The following is a 12,332-nucleotide window of genomic DNA, read 5'->3' on the forward strand; positions in this document are numbered from 1 at the left end:
AGTAAGCAAGTAGCTAATCCAGCAAGAGACGACAAGAGACTCGGTATACATATAAAGTCCGAGTTTATGCCGACAACTTATTGTTAAAAGTGGTAAATTCAGTTTGAAACGAACGTAATGATCCGATTATATTGACCGCATAGGCTGCCTGCATATATTTACAATGCCGCTTATTGTATTTGTGCTTAGATGAATCGTTAATGCCGGTCGAACTTACAAAATCCGTACAGAAATTGTCGTAAAATTATCCGAGAATTGACGAATTAAGTTAATGTGGCATAACGACCTTGCAATTATTTAAATGAGTTGCAAATATTCATTACATCCGTAGTGGCTATCAGTTCCGTAAACAGACAGAATCAAATTGTTGGGTATATATTCTATACAATAGTCTACGCTAATCGATATCCAAAAATAATTACACTGATATACATGAAAATATATCAATCGGGAAATAAAATTCGAATAATCTTGATTATTATTATCATTAGCGTTTATTTCATTTTTTTCAACCAGTAACTTTGAAAAGAATGAACGTGTTATTATTTTTTTATTGGGATATTAACTAAAATTGCTTTTGTTATGTGTTGAATGGTAATACATGCTGAAAATTGACGACTGACTGAAAGAGGCTTACTGACCGCGTTAACACGCGAACGACCATCACTGTTCTTCCACTAAAAGTTTGCTGTACCTCCCGCAACAAGTAGGGCACCACACATCATTTGGGAACATTTCCTATTATGCTAGGGAGTGTGGCCACAAACTAACACAGCCTAAGTGGATTTGAGGGAACTGACGTAAACAAGAATGCCTGTTACGCATCACATGGCCGTATAAATGTGGCAAATAGTTGTTTAAAAGGACCATCATCACGAATCAAATTGAACAGTATTCTTCAAACAAGGCTTGCTGCAGGAGAAAGGTAAAAAATACAGCTTCTTATATTTTATGTTATGTATTGTCAGCTTTAGATATAACCAATTACTACAGTTGTATCGTGACTGACACTAGTCATTTATCATTAACTAATTAATTAACATTAACTAATAGTAGGTAACGAATTTTTCAAATCAAATTTCTACCGTATTTTTAAAGACTCACATAATGATGAACTAAGTAAACGTGTCTGTACGTCGCCTTTTTTACTTCGTTTATTCAAGTTAAACAGTGTATATCAATTGAGCATAGCCATAGTTTATGTTGGTAACAGTATGTCGACCAAATACTTATTTATTTGTGGCATCACGCTTACTTTCTATAGCGAACACTCTTTGTTTAAATAACGTCCTTCGTCAATACTTGTTCTATTTTATAAATAGTTCGGGTGTAGCATCTTTGTTCTAAGCAAGACTCTTTTCTTATTGAAACAGCTGAGTTACAATTTACTAGTAAGCGGGTACGCGAACTGTTTTTTTCCATAAAGAGGTTGCGTTAGCAAGAAATTAATAGTGAGTACAACTTTTTTCTCACTATATGGATTCTTTTTGACAGCAGCACATACATTGGATTTGAATTAATAATTTCCAGAATTACGAGCAGTGCGGATTCATGATTTGTGATGGATCGCAACATGTAGACCATGTAGTTAATTATGTTATCATCATGAAATGAACAAATCTTAGAGCTGTACATGTACATGTAGTACCTATATGTATAACATCAAAGCAATCAGACTTGTGGTTTTCAACAAGAAATTGAAAATATCACTTTTTACCCAAAATGACAAAAATATTCATCAAAATTAGAGAATCAAAGATATCATCATGAAATGAACAAATCAACATTGAGTTCCTTTTTGAGTTTTGTGACGATACATACATGTATCAGACATGATAGCTAAAGCTCACAGGGCTTTATTCCGTAACACGCTGTGATATTACAGGACTGTCAATTTCCGTTAACGCGACCATAAGACTACGTTATCATAACTACTAGTGATAATGCGGTAATAAATAAACAAATTACCAACGATTTGTTTGAAAAATAGCAAAGAACAATTTCATAAGTATCGCGTAGACTTCCCGATATAGTAATTATTTTCAAAGTTTAATGCAAATGCCATTCTTTCTCACGTGATAAATGGAAAATATTGACTTATTATTTTCGAATGAGAACTTATTTTTAACTAAATGTTTGAAAGAACTCGCGTTCTTTGGATATATTTCTCTATTTATAAAAAACATGATTTGTTTTTGGAATTGGTTGAAAATATCTTCAATTTCATATTTAGTTATATCGTTTCTATACATTAGTAATGCCACTATATATACAAATAAGTATGAGCTGGAGCAACCATGTCAATATCAGCTCATCTTGCTTCATATCTATAATTAAAGTCCCTTGATGATGATCTTTAATCTGTCAGTTCTCTGCCTCATTTTCTGATAAAATAAATTGATTTTGTCCACAAGGTTTCTAATTTATACTAGCTATAGAGGTCACGTTTCAAGACTAATTGTCTGTGATCAGATCATGTAGTCAAATTGCCTAGTTTTAAAACGACACTATTCACCCTCGAGAACAAAAAGTATTCAACTTTGACAAACAAATATTTGACAATAACCCAAAGGCAAATAGCCAATTGAGTAACAAGAAAAGTATAGTGTTAGCATATGCTTGATATATTACGAGCGCCAAATATGTAAACATTCATTACCAAATTCGTGTAATCAACTAAATCTAAACTGTACTGTAGTTGTTTTACGTTGACTAACAACGTTCGATCATTGACATTGGAGTCATTTCCCGTATTTCCTAGGGTGTTGAATACCGATCATGAGTCGCCCCAAAATCTACGTGAACGTATTACTGATTCAATTGAAAGGTCAAAGCCCTTTCCAGTCACTGACAATTGTATATGGGGGGCCTTAATTCTATAATATATGATTATACGCTATAAACACAGTCGGCTCACGGGACATCGTCTCGCAAAAATACGTTGTTGGAATAGGTTTGTTATAATGTCATTTTAATCTGTTCGAAAATACAGACAAATAGTTTAGACGAGGCCTTCAGAATGTCTCTTTGTTAATCTTCCGGTCGATTGAACATAATATTTTTCATAATCAGCGATGTCATAGAGTACATAGTTTGTATTATAATCTGAACAATTCGTATCAAATGCGCATGAATGGCGTAGCGCAATTTTGATTAATATTGTGTTGACTATTAAAGTCAAATCCTTCAAACGAGCCCGAACACAGCTTGTGAGTATCTAGCAGCGAGGGCAACAACGAGGAAATCTCACACATGTGGTACATTCTGTAAGCACTCGTGACAGTCTGTAACGATGTTTTCCAGTCTAGCATTCCGTGCTAGAATAGAATACTAGTAGTTGATTTAAACTGGAAACAAACATTATATCATCAAACAGAAAACTCCGTTTACTCAGGCAAATTCTATGTGGAGTAGAGAAAAAGTACCCTGTTTTTGAATGAATAAACATGTACTTGTTTACTGGTTTAGTCGCGGTATAATTACCCTCTTTACTACATATGCCTTTCATTCTGGTAGTTTACCGTTATTACCGATATCACGATAAAGCTACATACTCATGCGATTGATATGTCCTCGGAAATGACTGATCAATTTGATAAATGTGCCTGTTCGGTGAAAATGAGTGTTGCTATACACCAATACGGCATACAGCGGCATTATTGTACAAAATCAACAAAGAAATTAAATGAAAGTGAAAACGTACGTACATACGTCCATTTTTTATCGGCGATATTTATAATTACCTTCCGAGTAAAATGTCATCGAATCACCAGCTACGTCACGGGTAATTGATAAAATTAGATTCACTATTCAAATTCAAAATAATTTGCATTGCATTTCGTTAAATTCTAAATACACAAACTCGTCAAATTGCAGTGCGATATATTGTCGCTTCCTGTTCATCAATATGTTGACCGTTGTGGATTTATATCTGACATACCTAAACCAACTACCATTGACTAACTCGATAATAGCATTAAGTTATCAGCATCACGGTTGACTTATTTCAGTGTGTACTTTTCATAATTCCAGCCTGGATTAGATGACGACATTAGTGATGCATTTCTGTGACGTAAAGCGCTTTGATATCATTTTATCTGTAGTCATCAAATACGGTTATTTTTTGGAGAGTTGGAGAGTTTCCTACATTTAAAATAACAAAGACTACACACGTATACATCGTTGTCGATTTCAGCAAAATTGTTGTCATTAATTTACGGCGTACTGGCGTCACAGAGACACTTTTTTAGTAGAGGACAGAATTTCATAGCAATGGTGAATTGTTTCGATTCATCATAAACAGATGACAGACACGGGTAAAACTTTATCTGTAATGACGCTTAGTGAAACATCACATCTCAGAAAGGTGTTGTTAGGTTCATATTTTTAGTCTTTATTGAACCGAATCCGAAATGTTTGGAAGATTCTTCGGTTATATTTTGTTTATTCACATACCGCGCAATGTCGGAAGTCAATTGCATTCACATAATCAGTATCGTTTTTCATACTCTTTTGTATTAATAATTTAATGGGTCAGAACATTATTATGTTAATGTGTTACACCTTATAATTTTGTGCTTAAGTTCTTTGATAATGCTTTAACAAGTATTAGCACTATTTAATGATTTTTCAACTTTGATGGAATTTTCTTGCCACATGTAAATTCCGTACATTCAGTTTTAAAATGCGCAATTCGTACCTTATTACGATGTTTGCAAGTAATGTGTGCAAAGTCGCCATAGCGAAGACCATGATGTCAAACTAAATAGTACCGCAATAACGTCGAGTCTGCGTGTACAGTCAAACGACATATAATACAAGTAGGAATCGCATTAATCACCAGACTCTCTTTAAAAATAATAAATAACGCTGCTTCTGATTCGAAATAAGGTAACGGGATTTTAACTGTTTTTTTTATTGGTATTCTATTAACGATACCCGTGTACTCGACACCGCTACAACGTTAGAAATACATGGTATATATTATAACATTTATAAACGCTGATGGTCAATTTACCGACTATGGGGGCAGACTTATTTGATTATACAATATAATATCAATGAATGATCACGTAATTTAGTTTAGTGTGGCCAGCACTTTATCGAGCGTATACCGACTGATGGGGTTGGGTGGGGTGTGGGTGGATGGTTCTATTACGATATAAAATAATACAAATATTCACCCTAAAAGAGGTGACATATAGTTTTAACCCAGTGAGATCATTGACAACCGAAGGTCACTAGGAATTTATGTCCATCATTTGTGTTAATATATCTTAAAACATAAATTGTGGCACTCCGTCATGCATGGTTCTCTCGAACACCCTTATAGAGCCGAATACATGTATTCACACAAATGCACAAGTTGAAAGAATTAAATAGCAGTGATTGAATTTTATTGATTTTATCATGATCATCGTTTTCACCTTCATGGTTTTGTAAACCTTATTTCAGCAGCTGCAGCCTGATGAAGAATTACATTTCACAAACACAGGCGGCGCCATCATGTGACCCCGGTACTTCACACGGCGTCCTTGTACGCTGTTTGAGTTATAGGGTTTTGTCATCACCACCCTGTTGCAAGAAATAAACTATGCATAACAGTTAAATATATTGTCTAACGACACAAAGTGAAAGCGAAAAAAACACACGAAAGTTCACGATTTTCAGATTTTTAATAGACACGAATTGCGCAAGCGCAAATCGAATTTCTCAAAACGCGCAGCCGTGTGCGCCGACAAAAACCCGTAGCAAGCGTGACTAACAATCACCTGTACACAAAACCACTACAGAATCACAGTTTTAGCTCCGATAGGATAGAGAGCCAATATAAGGCAATGTAGCAAAACCTGCCTGATAAAGTGTAACAAGAACGAACTCAATGTCCTCAGGAGGACATTGATAACGTCATAACGTCACTCAATATTAGTTTTATTTCATTAACTAATCACCATAATGAGACTTCTAAGCATGAAAGGAATCGCGACTTTGCCATACTCACCCTTTTACGAATCCCCGCACGCGTCATTCAAACAGCATTCCAACAAATAACGTTGCAACAGCGTTGGCAAGCTACATTTTGCTGTTGGCGGCCACGAGTAAATGTTCAGACACAATTTTTGCTTTCAATACATTAATATATACGCACCTTCATTAAAGCATTCATTCGTCTTTATATCATTTAAACAATTCTAAAATACTGTGTAAAACGCAAATAGACAAAAACAAACAGCATCTACGCCAGCGTATGGTGTCGGACAAGCAATGGTCTTTTAAATGAAAAGACATTCGATTTTAGAATGGCGAGTCGTGTTACAAACGATATGTCGGTACCTAGAATTGAATGATATAATTTTATTCAGATATTGCGTGTGTATGATGTTTGTATGATAAGTGCATAGTTTCGTAATCTACACGCCAATAAATTCAATCATTAAAGTCGGCGAAAGACTTCAATGCGGTGTATTGGCGAAACAGTCCCCCGTGTGTATTGCTTTTTCAGTGTGCTGACAGTTTTAATGGCACTAATGACAAGTATTGAGATAATAATTTTGTTAAGACTAAATTATGGCGTGAGTTAGATTCCTAACTGAACGCTATGCGTATCCATGCATTCGAAACGACAGGCTACATGTAACTAAATTATTTCTTATGCAGCCAATCATAATGCACTATTATAACAAGCCAAATTAAACTTGTATATAGCAGGTAAATAATCTACGTTATGATGTCGTGTCTGTCTGGTGTTTTTATTACTTATCACCAGTGTTATCGCAGACTTACTAAAAGCATAAACTTCGTGAATAATCCTTGCCATATGTTCTATAAAATGGCAGTAAATTAATTATATATTTATATGCAGATTGTGATCAAGAGAACGAGACTGTGCTTGAAACACTCGGTCTCAACATGGGTCCAACTACGTTATATATTGTTACTACTCTAATGACCCTGGTATTTGGCGTTGCTATGGGTGGCGTATTCCTGCCAGCGACACGAAACGCAATACAAGGAGAATATATTGTTGTTTTAAAGGTATGTGTTTGGAAGTACATCCATGCTGTTGAATTACCTAACCTAACCTCCATTCCAAAATATGTTCTGCCTTAAACTAGTTTGCGTATAAATATAATTTTGTATGAATAATTATGATGTCACAGAGCGCACATCTACGTTTCGCTTCCAGAAAGAAAGTGCCATTTCGGATGTTGATGACTTAGAAGCCAAAATAAAGACGATTTCACGTGATACAATCAATGTGCACTCAAAACTGAAGAAAGGGGTCAAGGGCATGACATTGGGCATTAATAAACACCTATCTGCTACTCTGCAAATGGTAAGTTCATTTGTAAATATTACGCTGCAAATGTTTACAGTCAGAGCGCCCGGACGCAAATAAGTAGTGCATTCCAAGTCGCGCTGTATGACAGGCGATTTTGATTTTTCATTACGGACGAATCGCACGCTAAACGAATGTTCAATGTCATGAATTTGTTTCGAGTTTTCAGATTCTTGATGATTCACGAGTGGACTATGTGGAAGAAGACAGTACTGTGCAGTTAGATGAGAATTGGGGACTTGATGCAATAGATTTGAATCCAGGCAATAGTGCTTACGACATAAATGGCAAGTAGTATCTCTGTTCACCATAACGATAGATTTCAAACGAAGTGAACAGTCTGAAATAGACAATGGGTAAATGCCATGTGATGCCGTCATATATGTATATGTATATATATATGTATTTGTCAACCTCAAAAGTTGGGTTGCAATTTCGGCTGAACAAAATTCACAGAATAGTCGGAATGTCGGAATATGCATATGATGTTGCAGTGGATTGCAAATAAATTGGATATTTTCGGGGAGATCACTCATATTACACGAAACAAGGCGTGTGCTTAATATATATATACCAGAATGTTCAACCTTCAAGCGATGCCAGTCATTCTACTGTTGTCGAAAGCACTAATAGGGCAGTAATTCGGTGAAATGTATAACATAATAGTTCCAAGACCACAATAAAACAGTGACTATGTCTGCGCCGGAGTGGGGTCTGTGAGAGTTCTCACTCATAAACGAAACTAAACAAATTAAAACTACGTGGTAACTGTCATAAGCAGTGGACATGAGAGAATAATAACGAAAGATCAAATGCAAATGACAATGTTTCAAACTAAGGTAAGAAAATCAGAAGAAAAACAAATCAACAGCCTAATAACAATTTAAACAAATGCAATGTTTTGTTTTTTATAAACATTTTAGTGATGTATTCAAGTGTAGTTTGCGTCATTCGTCTTTATTGAAAGGATTATTAATGATGATGATGGCATGTACAAGTCCAATCAAATCTTACGAAAATTTACGGTTACGGTTATTTCTCACGACACATCGTCGTGTATTTATTTGTGCGCGATTTGAAGTTGTCATTTATCCTGTTGGTAAAAACTTATCACATCACATCACATCACATCACATCACATCACATTACATCAACATCACATCACATCGCATCACAACAACATCGCAGCACATCAACATCGCATCACATTACATCACATCACATCACATCACATCACATCACATCACATCACATCACATCACATCACATCACATCACATCACATCACATCACATCACATCAACATCGCATCAAATCAAATCACAACACATCACATCACATCACATCGCATCGCATCAACATCGCACCACATCAACATCGCATCAAATCAAATCACAAAACATCACATCACATCACATCACATCACATCACATCACATCACATCACATCACATCACATCACATCACATCACATCACATCACATCACATCACATCACATCACATCACGTTACATCACATCACATCACATCATATCACATCACGTCAGATCAACATCGCAACACATCTCAATATAAATTCAACAATAAGCACCAATTAGAGGCCTCCATTTTCAATAGTATTATGACGTGAGATTTAATTGTTTTCTAGGAGATGGCTCTGGTAAAACTGTTTACATTATTGACAGTGGGATATACGAGAAGCATAAACAGTGGAATATAGATCCAACAGAACTCATTGACTGCGTCGATGGAAATTTGGTAATATCGCTTTAAGAACTCCTTCTGGAACTCGTTGAAATTGCATGACACCGTGCATTTCCCGCCTAGATAGAAAGTATACACAGTGGCTGCTGTTAATATTAACCCCACAGTGGAGTAAACTTCGTTGGATAGAAATGTGATAACACTACTCTTGTTTGTTCGGCTCGCTAAACAACAGCCCAGTTTGCAAATACTAATTAATTGTATATAACGTAATTGTCGCTTTCTTTCCTGCATTAGAGAGTTACCGATTGTTTTGGTCATGGAACTCACGTAGCTGGGATCGTTGGTAGTAACAGCCATGGGGTAGCGACAAAAGTACAGTTGAGCTCCGTGCGGATATTTGACTGTCAAGGCGCCGGTACATGGGGAAGGGTGATAACAGGTAGTTCTCGCGTGATTTCATCGAATGGTCGTAATTTGATCAAATATCTTACTTCACTCTGCTATGAAATTCGAACACATTCGCTCATTGTGAGAGGGGCGGTCGAACAGCCATCAGTTAGCTTAATACCCAGTCTGATCAACTGTCACAATATACTGACGTCTTGTGCATGTTTACATACATACATCCTTCTGTAGTAGGGTAGTTCTGAGCAGACCTGATACTCTCACCTCAAATTTCAAACGCCACTGTCACTGTCTTTCGTGGCACTGACAAAGGTTGAAAACAACACAGTCTTAGGTTTAAACGCATCCTAACAACCAACGAGTTGATTTGAGCATCGCACAGAACTGAAAATGAGTGTATAAAGAAACATTATACTTTTCGTCAACTGAAATGCAATTACATGTTTTTTTAACAGGTTTAAGTGAGATTGTTAGCAATGGGGTGAGCTCCTCCATCATCAATTTGTCGCTTTCTGGAGGGTATTCACAGGCAGCAGCCGATGCCCTGGAAGCAGCGAACGCTGCTGGCTTCTTACTAGTAGCCTCTGCTGGCAATGGACATAATGATGCGTGTACAGTTTTACCTGCAAGTAGTCTTGATGTAAGTAGTTACGTTCATTTTAACATGAAGTGTGTATGTGTGCGTGTGTGGTAACAACGTTGTGACGGCTTCAATTCAACTTCTCACCGACTCGTGACGACAGAACCCTGACTATTTTCATAATTTATATTATTATTGAATCGTATTTAAGTCAAGTTTGCGAAATTTAGGCTTGGTATTAAAATAGTGAAGGCATGGTTCAGTTTATATTAATATACTTGTACCATAATTTCACTAAACATAAGCTTCGCAAACATTTCTATGTTCAGTCACGAGATATTCAACTTTTATTTAATTCTACGTTTTATTGGATTGTAATCGAGTTTAGTTAAACTCCGATTAAAACGCAACCCTATATAGGAACGCGTTTTAATCGAGTTAATATGATCGGAACTATATTAAATGTTAATTCAATGTGTGTCGTTATAACGACGATAAGACGTCTATGGGTGTGTATGTACGTGTATGTTGATGTTTAATCAGCCTATAATACGAGAGGGCATAACCAAGTCCCAGTCCCAGGTATATTCAACCACATCACTGTGCAACATAGGGAGTCCAGATTACTCCCTATATGTATCGGCCCACCTATCTAGAACACAATCACGGAAATTTGAATAAGGTAGAGATGCAGGTTCGTATATAACAGGTGATTATACATTCACGTGGAACTTTTTGTTTTGTCGTTTTTTTTAATTGCAGGTATGTCTGATTTTTTTAATTGAGGTCTGCTTTAATGATGCGATGCTGAGGAGAAACAGCGACAACTAATTGTACACATGATTTCTAACCCCACGCACATACATTGCACTCGGGTTTCCTGATCGTTTTCATTGTACATTATTGTCATTATTATTGAACAGGTATTAACCGTTGGTGCAACCTGCGAAAATGGCTCTGTGTGGTATTATTCTAATTATGGGGAGTGCGTCAATATTTTTGCTCCTGGTGTTCAGATTGAGAATCTTGACAATAGAAATCCACAGTCTCTGACCGTTCGATCTGGAACATCGATGGCGGCACCTATGGTAGCCGGTGAGTCCTCTTTTTTTTATTTTTTTTATGTTTGTTCGGTAGCACTATAAGCAAGAAATGTATTGATTAATTGTATGAGTTAGCAGATTAGTATTGGCTTTGCAGTTTGCCAGTTTTGCATCTTACTAGCTTTAAACATGTCTACTTTGCGTAACCTGGAACTTTTTAGCGAGACAAAGCTATTGGCATTTTGCTCTGTGTTGTGGATAACTGCTGTTAACTAAGCTGTTTTATGTAATACCCAGTACTGTTTCATATCCACGAACATACCACCTTGCTTGTACATATGTCGAATGTTGTGTTGTTTAGTGGAAAGTGCGTAGATGGAGCTATTTGTTGGGAGAGGCGCTGACCAGTAGTGTAGTGTGAATGACTTGTTTGTTTGTGCAGGGTATTAACGTGTTGAACATTACCTTTAAGATGATCAACAACATTGAATTAGACTTACATGTGTGTTCATTTACACAGGCATTGCTGCAGTGATATGGGCAAACAATCCGAGCTACACAAACGTTGAAGTGAAGAATGCCATCTTGAACCGTGGAACTGTTGGTATTATTGATGAACTAGATTCGGCGTCTATCAATCTGTTCGCACGTCTTTAACTCCCCCGGTCGCTGTTTTTGTTAGTTAATTGTTTTCTCTTGGCTTTTGGGTTAGTTTATTTGTCATTTGTTTTTTTTGTGTGTGTGTTGAAACATGACACCGCAAAACTAAGAGGAACCCATATAATTTCCTTAGCAAGGTGAACCACTTTACTTGGTTTTCGCTGATATTATAAACCGAGTATTTTCACATATTTGTTCAGGTATACAAACGGATTTTCGATAGTATTATCTAATCGAGTGTAATATAAAGTTTACTGCAAAGAATACGATTCAGGGAAGGCAAGGCCAAACCGGCAGTTAAATTCAACAAAACGTATTTCAGTTAACAACCTTATTTTCGTTTCTTTTTTAAAGCATCGAATGTGCAAATAATATTGATTTGTGTGGCGTAATAAGGGTAATACAAATACCGTGCTGAACCCATGATTAACATGTGTTTATGATTATAGTTCGATATATAAATTTCATAATGAGTGTATCAACGATTATGATTGGATGGGTAATAAATTGGATGTGATAATGTCCATTGCATGTCATGTCTCGTTTCATTATTTGTGCAAGCTCGTTCATATCACGTACAAGCATAACGGTCTTTTCAAA

At 36.3% G+C, this 12,332-nt stretch overlaps 1 protein-coding gene across 1 annotated transcript; it reads left to right on the top strand.

The window, feature by feature from the left end:
• Positions 1-651: 651 nt before the first annotated feature.
• On the top strand, positions 652-12,256 carry LOC144350014 (uncharacterized). The gene is made up of 9 exons (XM_085508371.1): positions 652-925; positions 6,863-7,035; positions 7,187-7,336; positions 7,509-7,626; positions 8,986-9,095; positions 9,339-9,483; positions 9,905-10,089; positions 10,953-11,124; positions 11,593-12,256. Exons 2-9 carry the CDS (start codon positions 6,910-6,912, stop codon positions 11,727-11,729), a joined length of 1,143 nt encoding a protein of 380 aa, XP_085364497.1. The 5' UTR covers positions 652-925; positions 6,863-6,909; the 3' UTR covers positions 11,730-12,256.
• The last annotated feature ends 76 nt before the right edge of the window (positions 12,257-12,332 follow it).

This window comes from Saccoglossus kowalevskii, chromosome 15 (genome assembly GCF_978046115.1).
Source record: "Saccoglossus kowalevskii chromosome 15, keSacKowa6.1, whole genome shotgun sequence".
NCBI classification, from domain to species: Eukaryota; Metazoa; Hemichordata; class Enteropneusta; family Harrimaniidae; genus Saccoglossus; species Saccoglossus kowalevskii.